Source organism: Podarcis tiliguerta (genome assembly GCF_965153285.1).
Source record: "Podarcis tiliguerta genome assembly, chromosome: 8".
NCBI classification, from domain to species: Eukaryota; Metazoa; Chordata; class Lepidosauria; order Squamata; family Lacertidae; genus Podarcis; species Podarcis tiliguerta.
Genome location: NC_139541.1, coordinates 87207696 through 87230449, shown reverse-complemented (window position 1 = coordinate 87230449; position 22754 = coordinate 87207696). Strand labels below are relative to the sequence as shown.

Genomic DNA, 22754 nt, shown 5'->3' with positions numbered 1-22754 from the left:
TTGCAGAGAAACATTTGAGGTCCATTTGGGAGAGTCAAAATGGCTTCAGGGTTGCTCTCCTGTACTATTTCAGGCACATGGTTTGCCTTGTACATTTATGAACATATGATTTATATATATATGAGACCTTAGAATTCCTATAACAATAGGATGCTCTGACAGCACTGTGGAGCTGGAAGAGACCCCCAGGGTCATCTAGTCCCAGGAACCAAGAACCCCTGGCAGAGGGCCGTCCAACCTGTTTAAAAACCCTCCACGAAGGAGAGCCCACTGCCCTGTCCAGCAGCTCTTGCCATCAGAAAGTTCTTCCTTGTGTTTTGAGGCAGTATCTTTCCTTGTGAGGTGAATCCTTTGCTTAGGGTCCTGCCCTCTGGTCTCGCTCCCTGCAGTGGGGCAGGCACAGCCCTGCATGCTACCGTGCTCCGCTAATTGGGGGGTTGGGATGCCTGTATCTTTAAGGGCTGCCCCCCCCCCAGTGGTGCAACAGGTCAGCTGGTTGACTTGCAGAGCAGCTGCTTCCTGCTTGGTCCAGCCTGAGGCAGGAGGGGGTTAATTCATGAACCAGGAGGGAAGCATGCGGACCCTCTTTGTTCTCCCCTCTGCGCTGCTTTTTGGGGGGTGTTTTCTGAGAGAGAGGAGATAGTTGATCCCTCTGCTTGCTAAACACAACACAGACACACACAGCCACCGCCCCTGAGCTGTGGGTCTGGACACCTGCCAGGCCTTTTGTGTTCCAAGCAGGAAATGTTCCCTTGCACCAGATTCAGTGTAAAGCTTGGATTTGGATGTGGCAGAATTGTGGCCTTCCCTGAAAGTGGGGCTTTTGGTGGGTGTGGGGCAGGGGAAGGCTAGAGTTCTCACAAGTCCCTCCTTTGGGCAGAGTAATGTGACAGAGGCCAGAGAGGCTTGTCCCGGCAATAATTAATTAAATAAATAAATAATAATAATACTTTTATGCCCAGCCCATCTGGCCAGGTTTCCTCAGCCACTCTGGGCGGCTCCGAATAGAATATTAAAAACACGATAAATACATAAAACCTTAAAAGCTTCCCTAAACAGGGCTGCCTTCAGATGTCTTCTAAAAGTCAGATAGTTGTCTGTTTGATTGGCATTTGATGGGTATTCCACAGGGCGGGCGCCACCACCGAGAAGGCCCTCTGCCTGGTTCCCTGCAACCTCACTTCCCACAGGGAGGGAGCCGCCAGAAGGCCCTCGGAGCTGGACCTCCGTGTCCAGGCTGAACGATGGGGGTGGAGACGCTCCTTCAGGTCTACTGGGCTAGACTCCCCTCTCCATGACGGGAGTCACCCCAGGTGAACACACAGAACAGGCCTGGAGCAGGAATGGTACCCAGGCAGCTGCCCCCAATGCCTTTGTCCTTAGGGGGGATGCAGAGAGAGACGGACGAGGCTTTCAGGCTTTCCCCCAGGTGGGGCACTGGGGTTGCCACCTCTCTGCCTTCCCTTCCCTCTCAAGAGCCAGGGGTCCCCCCCCCCGAAAGCTGCGCACGCGCGCACACACACACCGGCTGTCCAGCACAAGACGACTCCAGCCAGGCAAGAGTTTGATCTGTTTTATTCAAAGACCTTCCAGATTTAAAAAGGCAATTAAAAGAACAATTCCAAAAGATTCGGTGCAATCAAGTTTCAATTTTTTAAAAAAGTATAAAAACCCACTGAATGCTACACACAAGTCGGATTTTGCTCAGAGGGAGGCGCCCTGGTTGCCCCTCAAGGGGAGGGGGGAATAAGGGGGAGTCCGTTCCTTGTTTTCTCCAGAGGAGGAGGTCCAGCAGCCTCAGCTCCCAGGGAGGACCCAGGCAGGCAAGCCCCACGATTCCCAGGTAAGCGGCCTGCCTGATCCTCCCACCTGCCAGCCCTGCAGCTGGAGCCTGATGGTCCCTGGAAGACCAGGAAGATGCAGACATGTTCAGGGCAGCCGGTCCCAGAAGCACAAGGGGATTTCAAGGCCACAGAGGAGAAGAACTTGGACCAAACTGAAAACCTGCCTCCTTTTTTTTCCCTCCTGAAGCTCCTCCTGCTGCAATGACTCTGGCAGGGACACCTGGAAAGCACACCTGTGAAGGCCAGGAAAGGGGCCAGGATGGAGGGAGGGATGGGGAAGCTGCAGGTGGAAGGAAGGGAAGGCAGCTGCGGCAGCAGAGAGAGAGCAGGCAGAGAGAAAGGCTCTCCAGCAAACGTGAAACTAGAACTCACTTCAATTGATCCAGAACAAAAGGGAGTAGCCAGCAGAGTTGGACACACACGGAAAACAGAAACCTTGCACAAGGCAGGAGCAGCTCAGGGAGGAGCGGAAGGGGCCAAAGCAAAGCGGGCCTTGAAGGGGGGGTCATCCTGCCTGCCTGGGGAGTGTCTTTCTGCGGAGAGCAGGACCAGGGCCAGCCCCCTTCCGGGCAAGCAGAGCACCTGTGGCCAGACTTGGCTTGTGGGGCTCAGGGACACCCCGGGGGGTCTGTCTGGGGTGTGAGAAATGGCTGGAGTCTCCCTGGAAGCAGAAACAGCAGCCGCCGTCCCTTCCCACCCCCTCGCAGCAAGAGGCCATAAAACAGACGGCAAAGTCCGCAAAAACACAGACCGCTCCCTGGGGCAGAGGCAGGGCATTCCTGACCCCACAGAGACTTTGACCTCCCCCCCCCCCAACTCTCAGGAGCAGCGCTGTGAAGACTGGGGCAGGGGAATGAACATTCAGGGGGAGACGCTTCGCTCCCTGCCCTACAAAGCAAAATTGCGTACCATGGGGGGGGGGGAGAGAAGAGGGCCCCCCCTGGCCAATTTCTCCCTCTCTACCTTCACATCTCTACCCTGCAGTGAGGAGTCACAGCTTCAGGGAGTCCAGCATTGTGCCAACCAAAAAAAACCACCTCCACCTGCTGTAACCAGTGGGCTTCACCACCTGCGTTGAGCATCTCCCACAGACCAGACCCACGGGAATCTGGGAACGGCAGTGGATCCCAAGGCGGGGGAGGCGCCCCTCCAACTTGCACCAGCATTGAGGAGGGCGGCTGTGATAAATGGGGGGAGAGGGGCAGGCCGTGTATCTTGACTCTTGCATTTGCCCAGGTGCCCTTCCCTTCCATGTTTGGGGCGCAGGCCTCCCCCATGCTCCAAGTAACCTTTCCGGGGAGGTGGGCCCCCAGATATAGCCCCCCCCGCCACCTGACCGTGTTCCTGCTCCCGGCAGCTGTGCTTAGAAGAGAAGGGGCGAGCAAACTTGGAGAGACAACCAGCGTCATGAGAAAGGAGCCCCCTCCCTGGGAGAGATTTATGATCCAAGCGTGTTCTACAAAGCTGGCCCCAGAGAGGGGGCGGGTAGGGCGGGGGGAGAGCCCCTCGCCTCCATTATTTACATGCAGCTGGAGCCCCAGCCGGCCAGAGGGAGCCCGCCTGCCCCTGGGGCTCAGAGGGTGTAGGCGTTGCTCATCAGGTACTCCTTGTCGTCCAGGGTGCTCCAGACCGGCCCCAGGCTCAGCGGCGGGTTCTTCCGGCAGATCTTGACCAGGAAGAGGACCATGGAGCCCAGCAGGGCAGCCGCCATCAGGGCCAGAAGCACCGCCAGCACCACCGCTGCGGAGGGGAAAGGGTTAAAGTGTCAGGGGAAGTTATTATGAAGCGGCCTGCCTTACCTGGATCCGAGATTGGATTAAGTTAGAAAATGCAGATCTGTTAGATCTGGAAGGACATGCTTATTTGTGGTATAACAAAGGGAAAACACACAAAGGATTTCATAACCATATAATCAGGATATCACTATTCAAAGCGTGGGAGGAAACATAAAGATTAATTAGAACAAAAACCCCAAAAAAACTCCAATAGAAGCAACCTCAATAAAACAAATAAATAGGGAAATGGCCTACATATAGAGATCTATTAACAGAAACAGATTAAAGTTCGAGGAATTTGAAGAGATCAGAGAACACATCTATGACTGGTTGCAGCCGAGACTTCTTGGCCCCCAGGAGGAGAAACCAAGAGATGCTGCCTCTTCCCCAGCCACGGCCAGGAGCCGAGATGGCGATTCCTGCCTTTGGGGACACCCTTCTGACTGGGCCCCCCTTACGGCCACTTCCCCAAGTGGGAAGCTCCAGGGAGAGGCTGGAGGCAGAGCCAGGAAACCTGCCAGCTGGGGGGGGGGATAGGAGCAGATGCCCCCAAGCGACAGACCCAAGGGAAAAGGCTCCCCCAAACACTGAGGCTCCCCCCAACACTGTCCATTTGCATTTATTAGGGCAGAAAGTATTGATCTGATGTGTCGAGGTCTTTTCTATTCTTATTAATTCAAGAGGGTTCAGGAAGCTTCTCTGTTTGAAAGAAGCAAGCAGAAGGTTCCAGATGTTTGGGTTATTCCTTCAGAAAAGGAATACAGCTGGTTTAAAACTGGTCCTGCTATCTCTTTCAGTCAAGGTCGTGCAAACCATAATCGTAAGGCCAGGAGGAGCCTGGGTTTCACTATCTCTTTCTGTCTCTTTTCCTTCTGCTGTTCTGTACATAGTATGCTTAAGGTTTAGTCTTATTCAAAGTCATGGCAAGTTTAAGTTAAGTCTGCTGCAAGTGGATTTATTATGGACAGGGCCAACCCTGAATGTTTTGGATTTGTGACCATTACGCTCCTTTGCCTTCAGTAGCAGTAAAGCTCTGCTGGCCTCTGGTCTATTTTTGGGGAATCCTGCAACGTGTTTAAGTTTCTACTCTGCTAACTATATAATTATTATCATTATTATTGGTGGTATTTATGCCCCTCCCTCCCCAGCCAAGACTGGGCTCAGGGCGGCTAACACCAGGTATAAAAACAATTGATTAAAATACAACTTTAAAAACAAGATTAAAATACAACATTAAAATGCAGCCTCATTTCAGTAGAAACTCAAATCAAAAACTTTTTGGGGGATGAAAATGTCAAATCTTCACCAAGGCCAACTATATGTCAGAGTTCTGCTCTGGAGCACTATTGAGTAGAGTTTAAATGACAGGCACTCCAGCCCCAGGCCTCCTCATGGAGAGTCAGAGGCCTGGCGCTGTGACGCCCCCCCCCCCAACTCCCCCCTGCCGGCACCTACCTCTGGTGGAGTGGATCAGGGGGTCCGGGAAGAGGTGGCTGTGCTGCTTGGGTTCCAACGGCTCTTCCGTTAACTCTGAAAAGTGGGGAGACGTGGCTGGATCAGGCCCAAGGGGGAAACACTGGGTGCTCCAACAGGGAACCCCAAAGCAGGATCCGGGCACCAGAGCAATGCTCTCCCCTCCTGGGGTTTCCAGCGACTGGCATTCAGAACCTCCCTCCCTCTGGCTGTGGGGCAGAGCAGGGCCCTTGTGCCCAGGAGCCACGCAGAGCCCTCTCCTCCAGGACAAAGGGCAGCGGGTGAGAAGGGGCTGGGCAGCACCCACTGCCTCCCTGTCCTGGGGAGCCAAGGGCCAAACGCGCTGGTTTTGACCTCTAAAGCCTTAAATGGCTCAGGACCGCAATACCTCCAGGACCACCTCTTTCCATATGGGCCTACCTGGACCCTGAGATCATCTTCTGAGGCCCTTCTTTGTGTGCCTCCTCCTTGAGAGGTTCAGGGGTGGCAACACAAGAACAAGGCCTTCTCTGCAGTGGCTCCCCATCTGCGGAATGCTCTCCCCAGGGAAGTTTGCCTGGTGCCTTCCTTACACACCTTTAGGCACCTGGCAGAAACGTTCCTTTTAACCAGTCCTTTGGCCGACCTAATCGACATCCCATACCCTTTTAAAATGTGGCTCTTTCTTTGGGGGGGGGGGTGTTATTGGGCTATTGTTCTTATTTTGATTTATTGTGATCTTTTCCGTGAACTGCCCTGAGCCCTCTGGGTACAGAGCGGTATATAAATTCAATCCATCAATCCATGCTCCAGCAGGAGAAGCCACGGGGAGTTGTGAGTCCTCAGTCCCAGCCCAAATGGAGGCCTGGCGAGGACAGGATCGGGGCCGTCCTGGCAGGTCTCTGGAGGGGAGAAGTGAAGGAAGGAGCTGACTTCTAAAACGCCTCGAAGCAGCAGCCGGGGGCGGCATTGCCAAATCCAGGAAACCTTGAGTCTTAATAAACGGGACGGCCCACATTCAAGGCTTTGGCAAACGGCCCTCCTGGAACTAATAGGATCGAGAGGACAGAGCCTGAATGACCGGTTTTCTTGCTTTGTGACAAGGCATGACAAGATGCGCCTTCGACAAACACGGAGGCGCATTCAGAGCCACCAGGACAAACACCTGGCTCACCTGAGACGATGGAGAACCTCTGATCTCCTTTAGGATGAGACTCCCGGGCGGAGGAGGCTTTTATTTCTATAAATCTGTACTCTTTGCTAAGGGAATATACTCTGGAGCCGTGCTGGATCTGTGCCCTTTTGTCCCTCCATGATGTGATGCTTCCGTGGTTTAAATTTTCGGTTCCCTTTTCTCTCATTTTGTTAAGTTTACCCTTTTCTCCCTTGGCTAACAAATCAATAAAAGTTTTAAAGACAAGGGAGTGAAGAGTCTCTGGAACGTTTCCAAATCTCCTTGGATTTTGGGGAGGGTGGACTCTGCCCTTCCACCCTGGGCAAGGATGTGAGCCCTTGGGGGGGGGGTCTGGCCTGGGCGCCCAGCCTGCCCCTTCTTACCCCCGTCTCTGGCGCACTGGAGACAGTGCTCCTCGTAGTCATAGTTGTTCTTGTTGCCCCCGCAGCCGCCAAAAATGAACATCTTGCAGGTCCGGGTCTCCAGGTCAAAGTGCCAACGAGGGAAGGCTCCGCGGCAGCGCCCAACCTCTGGGGGGGCAGCGCAAAACTCTGGAGGGGGGGGGGAGAAAATGAGACTCAGAGGTGCCCTTGGAGAGAGGTCAGAACTGGTGGGGGCTGGAGTGACCTCTCCCCCTTTAGCTGCCACCCGCCCCACCCGGTTACCTTGGAAGCCCTTTCGGTCGTCTCCTGGCAGACGGCGGAGGCCGGATCCAGACGCGGCTGTCAGGGAGGGAAGGAGAGCAAGTCATTCCAGAAGAAGAAGAAGAAGAAGAAGAGTTTGGACTTGGTATCCCAACTTTCACTCCCCTTAGGTAAAGGGGTAAAGGACCCCTGACAGTTAAGTACAGTCACAGACGACTCTGGGGTTGCAGCGCTCATCTCGCTTTACTGGCCGAGGGAGCTGGTGTACAGCTTCCAAGTCATGTGGCCAGCATGACTAAGCCGCTTCTGGCGAACCAGAGCAGCGCACGGAAACGCCATTTACCTTCCCGCCAGAGCGGTACCTATTGATCTACTTGCAGTTTGACGTGCTTTCAAACTGCTAGGTTGGCAGGAGCAGGGACCGAGCAACGGGAGCTCACCCCATCGTGGGGATTTGAACCGCCGACCTTCTGATCGGCAAACCAAAGAGGCTCAGTGGTTTAACCCACAGCGCCACCCGCATCCCTCTCATTAAGGAGTCTCAAAGCGGCTAACAATCTCCTTTCCCTTCCTCCAGAGTTCAGAGCCCACACTGGACCCTTTGGAAAACTCCTGGACGCCCCTGCGAGGAAGGCCACCCATTCTCAGGGGGCAGCGTGCCATGAGTCTCCCTGTACAAGGAGGGGCCGGGCACAGAGCTCCCTCCCAGGCCCTGGGGGAAGGCAGCCTCCGCCCCCCCCAAGACCTTCTCACCCATATCCTTACCCTTGCTGGTGGGTGCTGCTGCTTCTCCCTCTGTGCCCCCCCGGCCGCCATCTGAAAGCCAAGAGAGAGAGTGTCAGCCGGTCGCAGCCAAGACCCCCCAAGGTGGGCCCTGAGCCCGGGGGGAGACCACCAGGACAAAGCAGCTCTTCAGCAAAGGGGAAGGTCATCTTTTCAAGAGGGAGACGTGGAGTATGTTCTCCTTCAAATGTGTGAAAAGCAGGAGGGGCTGAAGGAGCGTCTCCACCCCGGACACTGGGGACCCGCCCCTGAGGGCCTTCTGGCGGTCCCCTCCCTGCGAGAAGTGAGGTTGCAGGGAACCAGGCAGGGCCTTTTCGGTAGTGGCGCCTGCCCTGCGGAATGCCCTTCCATCAGATGTCAAGGAAATAGGCAACGATCTGACTTTTAGAAGACATCTGAAGGCAGCCCTGTTTTTAATGTGTGATGTTTTATTGTATTTTTAATACAATAATGGCTGGGGAAACCTAGCCAGATGGGCGGGGTAGGAATATATATATATATATATATATATATATATATATATGCAGGTTTTGGTGTCTTCGGGTGTCTTCCCGTGTAAAAGTTGGGGTGTCTAGGCGACGTTTCGACGAGGTCTCACTCGTCATCTTCAGGCTGGTGCTTTCGGCTTCTTGTTACTGGAACAGAGCAGGATCTCAGTGTTTGAGTTCCTATAAATACTGTTGAGGAGGTGTGGTGTATAGCCTCCAATGTTCTGGGCAGAGAGGAGGTTCCCAGGCTAGTGTGCCTTTTCTTCTTTTGTTCCTTAATTACTTGAGGGATATCTTGAGTGATTTCTTGAGTGATTTCCTGAATCCCACTTAGGTGGGTCATTAGGTGTGGATTAGTTGCTAAAGCCTTCGTGTCTTGAACTCTTGAACTTTGTGAAGAGTTTTTCTGAGAAGATGGCTGTACTGCACTTGGTTGTGCTCTGGCTTGGCTTCGTGTATAGGGGCGAGCTGTGGTTTTGTGGCCTGTGCCAGCCAGATCTGTGTAGGGATTGCAGGGGGGTGCAGCATCCGGAGGTGCCACCCTGGTTTGGCTACTGGATGGTGTCTGTAATTTATCTGTGGAGAGGGTCTGGGTTTGGGTCTGGTGTGGTTGATTGGTGATGGCGTTCTGTGTGCCTCTGGATCTGGTGTCAGATTTTGTGGGGAGGGCTAATTTCCAGATGTCTGGCAAGCGGGATGTGTCGTCACGCTTGTTCATGTTGTGAGGGTGTTTCTCTATCTCGATGGCTTCCATGATTATTCTCTTGTGGTGATGTTCCATGTTAAAGAGCAATTTGGAATCTGCAAAATTAATTTCGTGTCCTGTTTCTTTCATGTGTTGGAAAAGAGAGGAAGTTTTTTCTTCTTTTTTGACGGCATTCTTGTGTTCTGCGATCCGTGCATTTATTCGTCTGTTTGTTTGTCCAATGTACGTGGCTGGGCAGACTTTGCAGGGTATTTCATAGACCCCTTGGTTTTCCAACTGAATTTTATCCTTGGGGTTTCTGAGGATATTGGCTATTTTTTGGTTGGTGCAAAAGGCTGTTTTGATATTGTGTTTATGGAGGATTTTGCTAATTTTATCTGTAGTGCCCTTGATATAAGGAAGGAGGGCTATGCCATTGTTTTCTTCTGTGTCTTGGTTTTTGGGGGGTGTTTCTTTTTGGATTAGCTTCGTAACCCTGTTTTGCTGGTATCCATTGGCAATTAACACATTTGAGAGATTCTGTAACTCAGTTGTCAAGTGGTCTTCGTCAGCCAGGCGTTTGGTTCTGGAGATGAGAGTCTTGGCTACGGAGTTTATTTGTGCAGGGTGGTGGTGTGATTGTGCATGTAAGTAGCGGTTGGTGTGTGTTTTTTTCCGGTAGATAGTGTGTCCTAGGGAGCCATCAGGTTTTTTGTAGATTAGGACGTCAAGGAAGGGAAGTTGGTTGTTGGCTTCTATTTCCATAGTGAATTGTATTTTGGGGTGTAGGCTGTTGAGATGTGTGAGGAAGCTATCCAGTTTTTCCTTCCCGTGTGGCCAAATTACAAAGGTGTCGTCAACATATCTGAGCCAAAGTTTGGGTTTGTGTTCTGACTTGTCTAAAGCAATGGTTTCAAAGTGTTCCATGTACAGGTTAGCGATGACCGGTGAGAGGGGTGATCCCATAGGTGCTCCTTCTATCTGTTTGTATCTTTGTCCATTGTGGATGAAGTACGTGTTGGTTAGGCAGTGGTTGGTCAGGTCCAAGATGTATTCGGGGGGATTGTATTTGTTTTGAATGGCTGTCAAGGCTTCATTAATGGGCACTTGTGTGAAGAGAGATACAACATCGAAGCTCACAAGTAGGTCATTGGGTTGTAGGTTTTGCTTCTTTATTGTTTCTATGAACTGGAAGGAGTTTGGAACGTGTGAAGAGATGGATTCTGCATAGGGCTGAAGTTGCTTGGCGAGAAATTTAGCGAGATTTTGTAGAGGTGAGCCTATGGAGCTGACTATTGGTCTGAGTGGTGTTCCTTCTTTGTGTATCTTGGGGAGGCCGTAGAGTTTGGGGCATCTGGATGATTTTTCTCTGGGGATGATTCTTAGCTGGATTTCTTCACTGATAGGAGAGGCTTTTATTTTGGATTTGGTGGTTTTTTCCAGATAGGTGGTGGGATCTGTTTTTATAGGTTGGTAGGTAGGGTCTTGGAGTAGATTTGATAGTTTTGCTTGGTAGTCCGATGTGTTCATCACAACAGTGGCATTACCTTTGTCTGCTGGGAGAATGATTATGTTGTTGTCTTTCCTCAGGTTGGTGAGTGCTTTCTGTTCTTCTTTGTGTAAATTGCTTCTGGGTGGTTTGCTGGAGCAGAGGATGTTGGTGACTTCAAGTCTGATTTTATTGGCTTCATCTGGATTGATTTTGGTTAGGCTAGCTTCGACTCCGCATATGATGTTTTCCGTGGGGATGCGTCTCGGGGCGACTGCAAAGTTGAAACCTTTGGAGAGTACTTTGGTTTCAGTTGAGGTGAGGATCCTGTCTGATATGTTATGTACTGTTTGTTTCATGGGTTGTTGTGGAGGGTGGCTGGGCTTCTGGCGTTTCTCTAGTTTGTGGAGTTTGTTGGTGTGTGTGTCTGTCTTGTGTGAGGTCTCCGTTTCAGCTCTCCAGACGGCTAGTTGTTTGCATTTGTCCCAGAGTGCAGGGTGGATTTTGTTACAGAGTTTGAGGTGAAGAGTGAGTAGATCTTTGTTGGTTTGGTTTAGTAGGTATCTTTTCTTGTGTAGTTCGTTTCTGATTAGAGATAGTTCAGTTCGTTTCAGGATCCTTTCGGTAGCTGGGGTTTTAGAGTGGAATTTAAGTTGGAAGCATGTGGGAATTAAGTTGTTGTCTCGGCAGTTGCGTAGGAACAAGAGATCACATAAGATGGTGGCTCTTCGGATTTCTAGTTTCTCGTAGGTTCTTGTCAGCTGGAAGGTTTCCTCCCCGTAGAGGTGAGATATTTGCTTTCGTAGATTTTCACGGGTACAGGAATGCAGGTTTTGGTGTCTTCGGGTGTCTTCCCGTGTAAAAGTTGGGGTGTCTAGGCGACGTTTCGACGAGGTCTCACTCGTCATCTTCAGGCTGGTGCTTTCGGCTTCTTGTTACTGGAACAGAGCAGGATCTCAGTGTTTGAGTTCCTATAAATACTGTTGAGGAGGTGTGGTGTATAGCCTCCAATGTTCTGGGCAGAGAGGAGGTTCCCAGGCTAGTGTGCCTTTTCTTCTTTTGTTCCTTAATTACTTGAGGGATATCTTGAGTGATTTCCAAAGGTTTCAACTTTGCAGTCGCCCCGAGACGCATCCCCACGGAAAACATCATATGCGGAGTCGAAGCTAGCCTAACCAAAATCAATCCAGATGAAGCCAATAAAATCAGACTTGAAGTCACCAACATCCTCTGCTCCAGCAAACCACCCAGAAGCAATTTACACAAAGAAGAACAGAAAGCACTCACCAACCTGAGGAAAGACAACAACATAATCATTCTCCCAGCAGACAAAGGTAATGCCACTGTTGTGATGAACACATCGGACTACCAAGCAAAACTATCAAATCTACTCCAAGACCCTACCTACCAACCTATAAAAACAGATCCCACCACCTATCTGGAAAAAACCACCAAATCCAAAATAAAAGCCTCTCCTATCAGTGAAGAAATCCAGCTAAGAATCATCCCCAGAGAAAAATCATCCAGATGCCCCAAACTCTACGGCCTCCCCAAGATACACAAAGAAGGAACACCACTCAGACCAATAGTCAGCTCCATAGGCTCACCTCTACAAAATCTCGCTAAATTTCTCGCCAAGCAACTTCAGCCCTATGCAGAATCCATCTCTTCACACGTTCCAAACTCCTTCCAGTTCATAGAAACAATAAAGAAGCAAAACCTACAACCCAATGACCTACTTGTGAGCTTCGATGTTGTATCTCTCTTCACACAAGTGCCCATTAATGAAGCCTTGACAGCCATTCAAAACAAATACAATCCCCCCGAATACATCTTGGACCTGACCAACCACTGCCTAACCAACACGTACTTCATCCACAATGGACAAAGATACAAACAGATAGAAGGAGCACCTATGGGATCACCCCTCTCACCGGTCATCGCTAACCTGTACATGGAACACTTTGAAACCATTGCTTTAGACAAGTCAGAACACAAACCCAAACTTTGGCTCAGATATGTTGACGACACCTTTGTAATTTGGCCACACGGGAAGGAAAAACTGGATAGCTTCCTCACACATCTCAACAGCCTACACCCCAAAATACAATTCACTATGGAAATAGAAGCCAACAACCAACTTCCCTTCCTTGACGTCCTAATCTACAAAAAACCTGATGGCTCCCTAGGACACACTATCTACCGGAAAAAAACACACACCAACCGCTACTTACATGCACAATCACACCACCACCCTGCACAAATAAACTCCGTAGCCAAGACTCTCATCTCCAGAACCAAACGCCTGGCTGACGAAGACCACTTGACAACTGAGTTACAGAATCTCTCAAATGTGTTAATTGCCAATGGATACCAGCAAAACAGGGTTACGAAGCTAATCCAAAAAGAAACACCCCCCAAAAACCAAGACACAGAAGAAAACAATGGCATAGCCCTCCTTCCTTATATCAAGGGCACTACAGATAAAATTAGCAAAATCCTCCATAAACACAATATCAAAACAGCCTTTTGCACCAACCAAAAAATAGCCAATATCCTCAGAAACCCCAAGGATAAAATTCAGTTGGAAAACCAAGGGGTCTATGAAATACCCTGCAAAGTCTGCCCAGCCACGTACATTGGACAAACAAACAGACGAATAAATGCACGGATCGCAGAACACAAGAATGCCGTCAAAAAAGAAGAAAAAACTTCCTCTCTTTTCCAACACATGAAAGAAACAGGACACGAAATTAATTTTGCAGATTCCAAATTGCTCTTTAACATGGAACATCACCACAAGAGAATAATCATGGAAGCCATCGAGATAGAGAAACACCCTCACAACATGAACAAGCGTGACGACACATCCCGCTTGCCAGACATCTGGAAATTAGCCCTCCCCACAAAATCTGACACCAGATCCAGAGGCACACAGAACGCCATCACCAATCAACCACACCAGACCCAAACCCAGACCCTCTCCACAGATAAATTACAGACACCATCCAGTAGCCAAACCAGGGTGGCACCTCCGGATGCTGCACCCCCCTGCAATCCCTACACAGATCTGGCTGGCACAGGCCACAAAACCACAGCTCGCCCCTATACACGAAGCCAAGCCAGAGCACAACCAAGTGCAGTACAGCCATCTTCTCAGAAAAACTCTTCACAAAGTTCAAGAGTTCAAGACACGAAGGCTTTAGCAACTAATCCACACCTAATGACCCACCTAAGTGGGATTCAGGAAATCACTCAAGAAATCACTCAAGATATCCCTCAAGTAATTAAGGAACAAAAGAAGAAAAGGCACACTAGCCTGGGAACCTCCTCTCTGCCCAGAACATTGGAGGCTATACACCACACCTCCTCAACAGTATTTATAGGAACTCAAACACTGAGATCCTGCTCTGTTCCAGTAACAAGAAGCCGAAAGCACCAGCCTGAAGATGACGAGTGAGACCTCGTCGAAACGTCGCCTAGACACCCCAACTTTTACACGGGAAGACACCCGAAGACACCAAAACCTGCATTCCTGTACCCGTGAAAATCTACGAAAGCATATATATATATATATATATATATTTATAAGCCAGAATTATTATTATTATTATTATTATTATTATTATTATTATGCCAGAAAGTCCACCTCACCAGAGGTGCCTGGCAGACTTTGGAAGAAACATCTTCCTTTTCATTTGGGTCTTGCCTGAAGGGGGATCTCTAATGGACCGCCAGTCCACCTGGGGGCTTGCAAATCATCGTGGTTGTTGCGGTTGTATTTATTTACTGTACTTTTCCGTGTATAAGACTAGGTTTTTTTCCTGATAAAATAATGTTGAAAATTGGGGGCCATCTTATACATGGATAGTGTAGAGTGGAAATTTTCTTAATTTTGAGTCCCCCAAAATAGGGGCGTCTTATACATGGGAAAATACGGTATATCCCGCCTTTATCCCTCTCCTGCCTTCGTCTCCAGCAGGGACTCAACGCGGCTTACGGATAAAGTGGAACCATAAGGATGAAACAATTAAACATTAACAGAATAAAAAGTGTATCTGTCTGTCTGTCTGTCAGTCTATCTATCTGGCATGGGTCAATTCAATGTCAGCTGTCTCCTAGCTCCACGCACCCTCCCTGCCCGCGGACTGTCTCACCAGAGTGGCACATGCTCTGGTTGGACTACTGCCATGTGCTCTACGTGGGGCTACCTTTGAAGGTGACCCGGAAACTGCAATTAATCCAGAATGCGGCAGTTAGACTGGGGACTGGGAGCAGCCGCCGAGACCACATAACACCAGTCTTGAAAGACCTACACTGGCTCCCAGGACGTTTTCGAGCTCAATTCAAAGTGTTGGTGCTGACCTAAACAGCCTCCGCTGACTCCCCATTTCAGATTTTATTTGATTTTATATTTGTATTCCACTTTCCCAACAACAAATGTTGAGTTTAAGTGGCTCATATTAGCGTTAAAAAAAATCTGTAATAACAAACAGCAGCTTATAAAGCAAACAACCATTGCACCCATTTTTTAAACCAGGCTTCCTCAACCTCGGCCCTCCAGATGTTTTGGGACTAATTCCCATCATCCCTGACCACTGGTCCTGCTAGCTAGGGATCATGGCAGTTGTAGATCAAAAACATCTGGAGGGCCAAGGCTGAGGAAGCCTGGTTTAAACTGTTTTTATTGGTGGAATTGTTTTTAAATGTTTGTACATTTTTACATACGGATTGTTGCAAATTGATTTTTAAAACCCTTGTTTCATGATTTGCAGCTGTTTTCACTTGTGCGTATATCGTTGCAACCTGCCCTGGGACCTTTTGGTGGCCAGTGGGTAAGAAATCTAATTATATATACACATATAACAATTAATACAATTAATTTTAGTTGTAAACAACTAAAAACTTTGGCAGGATCAGAGTAATGCTTGCAATATACAAAAATAAAATAAATGGGAAAATGGATAATATTCCTAGAGCGAATAAGAGAAGCAGATGGAAAATTGGGTTGATAATGGTAACCATGGAAGGGCAGAGCAAAGTCAAGGGACAGGAGGTGACTGGTGTGCTTGAATTTAAATGTCATGCAAAATATTATTTAAAAGAATTAATGCAATTCTGTAAAGTCAGACGATTCACTGTGCCAGAACACCCCCCCCCCACTCACCTGCAGCGCAGATCTGGCGACACTTGTCGGCCGAGACAAAATTGTTGGCGTTTCCCCGGCAGCCGCCGTAGATGAACTCCTGGCAGGCCTGGCTGGAGGCGTTGAACCACCAGCGGGGGAAGGCAGCCCGGCAGCGCCCCACCACCTTGGGCAGGTAGCAGTCGTCTGGAAGGAAGCAGAGAGGCCAGCAGGCTCAGTGGCTATTGCGACAAGGAGGGGACATATCCAGAGGGGGGGAGGGGGGAGGCTGAGGGTGCTGGACCAGGACCTGGGAGACCAGGATTCAAACCCCCGCTTCAGCCAGGAAGCTCACTGGGTTCAGCTTTATTTCCCCCCCAAAATGGGGAAGGGCCTGAAAGTTTCGGGAGCGGCTGCTCTCATAATTCTCGCAGCGATTCAGTGCAGGGTCTTATTTGCTGGCGCTCCAGTAGACCTGCCATTTTTAATTTTTGTGTTCTTCGCTGCCAGCTGCCTGCCGTGCAACCCGCTTTGGCTGACCTGCCCTGGAAACAGCCAAAGTGAAGAAAGGAGAAAAACTTCCTCCTTCTCCAGCCCAGGAACTTGGCGCGACTTTCAGGCCCTTCCCCATTTTGGGGGGGGGGGGAATACAGCTAAACCCAGTGAGCTTCCTGGCTGAAGCGGGGATTCGAATCCTGCTCTCCCAGCTCCTGCTGCAGTCCTCTCACCCAGGGCCGGATTGAGGTCTGATGAGTCCCCCGGCTCCTGAAGGTAATGGGGCCCTTGATATGTCCAGCTGTCCCTTGTCAACAACAAATTGTTGCTGGTTTTTGGTGTTGAATATACACTATATGGTCATTTATGGACCTAAGAGGTATCTAAAGCCATTTGCACATAACAAATAGGAGCCTACACAACACAAATCACTGCTGCTGTATGTAGGTTTTATTGTATTTGTTTTTTTATCCTATATTTTGGAAATGTACATCCAGGGTTTTTTTATTCCCTCTAAATTTTTCTGGCCTCCAACTGAGTGGGGCCCTAAGCTACAGCTTGTCTAGCTTATACGTAAATCCGGGCCTGGATAGAGAGATAGAGAGAGAGAGATAGAGAGAGAGAGAGAGAGAGAGAGAGAGAGAGAGATGTTGCTCTTTCCCTCTTTCCTTGTCTGCCCATCTCCAACTGACACCCAACAGCCAACACAATCGGCCAACTGGCACCCATTTCTGGAGCCCTCCGTGAACCAAAGTCCCGGCCTCCACAGGAAAGGTGCTGTTTTTAAACAGGAGTCCACCACATTTTGGGCGGACGATTCCCATTTGCTTCTCACACCGATAAGTTTGCACAGCTAGCCAGAGAGTATCTGCTTCCTGTTTATGCTGCTGGAGTTTTCTGCTTGCTCTCTAACTTAGGAGTTAAACGTAGCTCTAAATATGGACCTGGGCGGCCCTTTGGAGTTCATCTGTTCTCAGGCTCACAGTGTGTTTGTTTTTATAACATTCCTAGCTATTAAAAGATAAACGCTCAACAATAAAAGAAGGGCGAGTGCGGAGTTCAAGGCTTTGCTTGGGATGCTGCGGCACAAGGAGAGGGAAAGTGTGCCTCTGAGCATACGCGGGCTGCCTTCCCTTAGCCCGGCCCCCAGGAAGACGCTCCAGGCAAAACTCTCCTCCTCCCTTTGGAGCAAAGCAGCAGCAACCTCAAGAGCACTTTCTCCAATCCCTGGCAAAACTCTTCACATGGGCAGAGGCACAGCTGCCCTCCTGCTCGGAAAGGAGGGCTGCCCTCGACTATGGTGGAACCCCAGTCTGCTGGGGGGGGGGGGCAAAGGGAGTCAATTCAGAGAATCTCATATATGGATTTGGTAAAAGCTTTTCCTTTTTATTATTGCGGATTTGTTTTTGTAAAAAAAATTACAAAAGTGATTTATTTTTATTTTTTAATTAAGAGAAGGGGGCAGTCCTGTTCTAGTCTTTTGCCGGTTTAAGGAAGGTGAGCGGGACATGGAAGGAATAACCAATACCCCCCTAGCAGGGTTGTTGGAAGACAAACCTGCAACATTAAGGATTTGTACCTTTTAATATTTATTTTAAAATTTGTGATTAAGTGAAACGTAAATGGGAAAATGTATAAATGCTACCATATTTGGGGGGGGGGAGTCGAAGCTCGATTGAGCAAATATGTAATGAGCACAATAAGGATTTGTTTAAATGTAATAAAATGGAAACTTAATAAACATAATAAACATAATAATAATAATAAAAAGGAAGGATGCCCCCTCCCCACCAGGAAGTCTGGCCTCCATGAGAGCGAACTCCGAGCCAGACAGGCCCCCCGGCCTGGTGATTCAGGGAGAGCAGCTCCGGTGACCTCACCACAAACAGGCTGAACCAGTTTGAGAGCGGCTGCCCAGCCCTGCGGAGCCCAGCAGCCAGATCAGGTTCCCATTGCACCCGGTCAGGCCAGTTCAGGAGGAGGAGGAGGAGGCGGCAGCCTGGCAGCCCGACCCAGAAAGGCTGTTTTCTTTGGCCCACAAAGCAGGCAAGGGAGGTTTCTCTCTCCTGGCTAAGAAAACAAAGAGCTCTCTGGACCAGGTGGGGGTTGGACTGGATGACCCCTGGAGTCCCCTGCAACTCTCCACCTCTGTGATCTTGCCCCCTTGGGTCCAGGGAGCGCAGCCTCAAAATCCCACCCTGGGCTGGCAGGCAGGAAAGAGCTTTCCGGAAATAAAACCAAACCAGCCAGGAGTTCTGCAGGCAGACAGGAGTCCTGTCCCAGGTGATGCCCAAAGTGGCAAGAGTGCCAGGGGGCAGAACACTAGGCCCATTGTGCCATCACGGCCTCTGCCAATCCGGCTTTTTCTCCCACACTCGGGGCCCAGCTCCTCCCCCCACGAGGGGCAAACCCAGCCAGATGCATATATAATAAATGATGATGATGATGATGATTGTAAACAGACACCTTCCTCGACTTGAAGAGCAAACACGATCTGGGCAGGAGGCCAGCCCCCTGGAGCAGCCCAGTCCCCTGGCACAGCCCCCCCCCCCCAGCCAGCCAGTCCCTCTATGGGGCGGCCCCTGTCCAGGGCTAGAAGCGGGATGGGGTCTCGCTCCTCCCAGCCCTCCCGCCTCGCGCAGAATTCGCACCGAGGGACTGAACCAGGAACAAGGGGCACACGCGGGGGGGGGGGGGGCTTGGCAAACACACCGGGCAGAGAGCGCACTTCCTCCTCCTCCTCCTGCCGGGGGCCGAGGGGAATCTGCTCACCTGCGCCGCCGGGAAGCCGCGCCCCGCCCGTCCCCTCCCTCCCCAATGGGGCCCCCCCCTCCCAGGCCCCAGAGATAGAGGACCAGGGCGGAGGGAGGGCCGGCCAGGGATGGGACCCCCCACCCCAAAAAAGACAAGGGATCGGGCAGCCATTGTCCCTCGGGGAGGGGGAGGGGCCCGAGGAGAAGCCCCGCCCCCTTCCGGGGGGGAGGGAGGCCGGCAGTTGACGGCGCCCCCCCCCCAAAAAAACAAATCAGGAGGGAGGGAGGGAGAGAGAGAGAGAGAGAGAGAGAAAGAAAGAAAAGAAAGAAAGAAAGAAAGAAAGAAAGAAAGAAAGAGGACCCCCCCCCGTCTTTCTTCCTGTGATTCCCCCCCCGTCCCTCCCTCTCACCTGGCAGCGCCTCGGCGGCGGCGCCCAGCACCATCGCGGCCATCAGGATCAGCCCCGCGTTGCGCCCCATCCTGGCCGCCTGCGAAGTCCCAACTGCGCACGTCGCGCCCGCCGCCCCCGGAGCCCGCAGGTGAGCCCCGCCCCCCGCCCGGGCCGCCAATCGCCGCGCCCTACGTCACAAGGGGAGGGTGCCGGCCACGCCCCTCGGCGCACCTGCACCTGGCCGGCCGCGCCCCTCCGGCTGCTGCCGGCCCGTGTCCGGCGCCATCGGGTTGCCCCGCGGGAAGAAGGCGCCCCCCGAAGCAGCACTCGGGGCTCCCGCGGGGCGGAGGGGAGACAACGGAAAGGGGGCGCGGGAGGGGGGTAGCCTAGTAAGATTGTCTTCCCTGAAGAGGGTCTTAAGAGGGAGTCCTCCAGAGACTGGCAGGCAAAGTTCCTTTCCGGGGCCTGATCCGGCCCGCCGGTCGGTTTAATTCGGCCCCTGGGGTAAAATCCTCAACAACTTCAATCCTACAAAAAGCTCGACAACTTGGGTTGGCCCTTTGGTCAGCCCTCACGGCCCTTCACTTCACCCAATCTGGCCCTCTTTGGGAAAAGGTTGGCCGCCACTGGACTCTGGCGTCTCCGTGGAGCCAGTGTCCAGGAAATTCCGGAAATATGGCAGTCCCCATTTATATGCTGGTTGTCTGTTTATTTTTTCAACCTGGGTCATATTTCACTTTGGAGATGGGTTTCCCGTCTGGCTACGGTGAGTCTGATTTTTCTTCTCCTTCTTTGGCAAACTTCTTTAGTCGAATAAGATTGTCTTCCATGAACACGGTTTTAACAGTGAGTTTGTAAGTGACTGTGGAGGCCAATTCTGGATCCACACGTCCTTCCACAGTGGGGACTTTGGTTTCCAGATGGGAGTTGATCCCGGTGTGGATTTGCCAGGCGTACCTTCCTCTTAGCACCTTTCTCCCTTGCATCCTGAGTTCGAGTGTCTTCAAAGCCCAGGACACCTTTGGTCAAGGCTGTTCTCCAACTGGAGCACTCGCAGGCCAGTGTTTCCCAATTGTTGGTGTTTATACTACATTTTTTTTAGATTTGCCTTGAGATATTCTTTAAACCTCTTTTGTTCACCACCAGCATTACGCTTTCCATTTTTAAGTTCAGAATAGAGTAGTTCTTTTGAAAGAAAATCATCAGGCATCTGCACAACATGACCAGTCCAACAAAGCTGATGTTGAAGAATTATTGCTTTGACACTGGTGATCTTTGCTTCTTCCAGTACACTGATATTAGTTCTCCTGTCTTCCCAAGTGATGTGTAAATTTTTCGGAGAAACCATTGATGAAATCTTTTGAGGAGTTGGAGATGGCGTTTATAAGTGGTCCGTGTTTCACAAGCATACAATGGCGCCACGTGGCTTGGAGAAAGTGGAGAGGACCGTTGCTGTCCCTCTCTCAAACCGCAGGAGGCAGCGGAGTCGGACGTTGGAGCTGGATGCCAACAGGGCTGAGGAAAAGGAATTAAACTGCAGAACTCACTGCCACAGGATGCGGGGACGGCAGCCCACTGGGGTGGGGTGGGACAAATTCAGGGAGGGAGAGAAGGCTATCAATGACTGCTAGCCAAGATGGCTTGCCTCTGGCTCCAGGGTCCCTGGAGGCAGCAGTTCTTCTGAAGGCCAGCTGCCATGATCCGCGGGGCGGGGGGGGGGGGGGAGACTGACTGGCTGTAATGGGAAAGTCTGGCTTCCAGACTTCCCATTAGGGCACCTGGCTTAGATGTTTCAATTATGTACATTTCACGTTTCGGGAACAGGGCCAGATTTAGATTTTATGAGGCCCTCAGCCCTCAGCTCCTGAAGGCAATGGGGTCCTTTCTATGTCCAGCTGTCCTTTGTCCACAACAAATTGTCGCTGTTTTTTGTGTTGAATATATGCTAGATGGTCATTGATGGCCCTAAGCTATTTGCACATAATAAATAGGACCCTACACAGCACAAAACACTTTTGCTGTATGTAGGTTTTATTTTATTTGTTTTTTATCTTATATTTAAGAAATGTACATCCAGGTGTTTTTTCCTTTAATTTTTTTGGGGCCCCCCAAGAGAGTGGGGCCCTAAGCTATACAGTGGTGCCTCTGGTTACAAACACTTCTGGTTATGAACGCTTCAGGTTACGAGCTCCGCTAACCCGGAAGTAGCTGCTTCTGGTTGCGAACTTTGCCCCAGGATGCGAATGGAAATCGCGAGTCGGAGATCTCATTAGCGAAAGCATGCCTCAGGATAAGAACTGTTTTAGCTTAAGAACGGACCTCCAGAATGAATTAAGTTTGTAACCAGAGGGACCACTGTAGCTTGTTTAGCTTATACGTAAATCTAGCACTTTTTGGGATACAGATCTTTCCCAGGTGGCTTCAAACAGCAAAGAGGTCTCCATGAAATCTTAATAACTGTATCTAGAGCAAGGGGTCAGCAAGGGGTCAGCATCCTGGGGCAGTTGGCGCTAGAAGGTCCTGTTTTGGGGCAGGGGGAAATCCTGGTCTCCTCCTCTTCTTGGTCACCTCCCTCTCCTCCCTTCCTCTGAGGGTGTTTTGCTTCTATGGAAAGCACTTTGGACAAAGTGCTTTTGCAAATGAAAGGAACAATTGAACAGAAGAGAGGGGGGAAATCAGCTTGGAGGGCCCCCTGCCCCCAATAGGGTAAGAAGGACCACAGGAGGGAGGGAGGGAGGGAGTTGGCTGGGCCTAAAGATTTTGGTCTGTGGTTCAGAGGAATTATGCCAGAATTACGCCACAATGTCAGGGAAATGCCAAAAGACCCTTCGGAGTTTCTGCCTGTTGTGTTGATTCCCAGGGCTGGACGCCCAAGAGGAGGAGCTCCCCTTTTGGAACTGGTAAGTGGTGACCCTTCCCTGTGGAAACGCAGGAAGCTGCCTCGTACCGAGTTCGAGGATCGGTCCACCAGCCTCAGGGACGTGGCCCAAAGGACAGCAGAGCAGGACACTGGGCATCATCTGGGCTGCAGGAGTTGCCAGAAGGAGGCGTACGGAGTACAACCCAATCAGGCTGGGTGCAAATAATAAAATTAGCAGAATGAAAGACAATACAAGAAATGTAATTAATTTAATAGAGTATTTGGAAGTAAGAAATGAAAAATAGGCTGCATTGATCATTTTAGATGCGGAGAAAGCTTTTGACAAAGCTTTTCGTGGTCATTTATGAACAAGGTTTTAGAGAAAATGGAAATAGGTAATTCTTTCCTAGCAGGAATTAAAGCAATCTATGCAGATCAATCTACAAATATATTAATAAATAATATTTTTTCAGACAAATGCCAAATAGAAAAAGGAACGAGACAAGGCTGTCCCCTGTATCCACTGTTGTTTATTATGACATTAGAAATATAAGGAGAAATAGGAAAATTAAAGGTCTTGAGGTGGGACATGGAGTTTATAAATTAAGAAAATTTGCTGATGATGTGGTGCTGACACTAGAACAACCTTTGGAGAGTGTTCCCAAAGCATTAGAAGAAATTAAAAGGTTTGGAGAAGTGGCAGGTTTTTTTGTTTTTTGTTTTGTATATAATTTTTATTAATTTTCCAATAAAAACAAATTTATAACACAATTAAACATTAGGAATTCGTCACAC

General features: G+C 50.2%; 1 protein-coding gene across 1 annotated transcript; it reads right to left on the bottom strand.

Moving 5' to 3' along the window:
• Positions 1-1558: 1558 nt before the first annotated feature.
• On the bottom strand, positions 1559-19269 carry SPINT2 (serine peptidase inhibitor, Kunitz type 2). Its single transcript, XM_083454513.1, has 7 exons — positions 19118-19269; positions 15502-15666; positions 7655-7705; positions 6911-6967; positions 6629-6796; positions 5075-5149; positions 1559-3584 (listed from the first exon to the last, which is right to left on the bottom strand). The coding sequence occupies exons 1-7, from the start codon at positions 19185-19187 to the stop codon at positions 3418-3420; spliced, it is 753 nt and encodes a 250-aa protein (XP_083310639.1). The 5' UTR covers positions 19188-19269; the 3' UTR covers positions 1559-3417.
• Positions 19270-22754: the final 3485 nt, after the last annotated feature.

Excerpts from the sequence above, each read along its gene's own strand:
- SPINT2 (XM_083454513.1), bottom strand. The coding sequence starts at position 19,187 with ATGGGGCGCAACGCGGGGCTGATCCTGATGGCCGCGATGGTGCTGGGC. Across the intron at positions 6,797-6,910 it reads CGACCGAAAGGGCTTCCAAG|AGTTTTGCGCTGCCCCCCCA; the intron begins GTAACCGGGTGG and ends CCCCCCCTCCAG. Across the intron at positions 5,150-6,628 it reads CCAGTGCGCCAGAGACGGGG|AGTTAACGGAAGAGCCGTTG; the intron begins GTAAGAAGGGGC and ends CCCACTTTTCAG.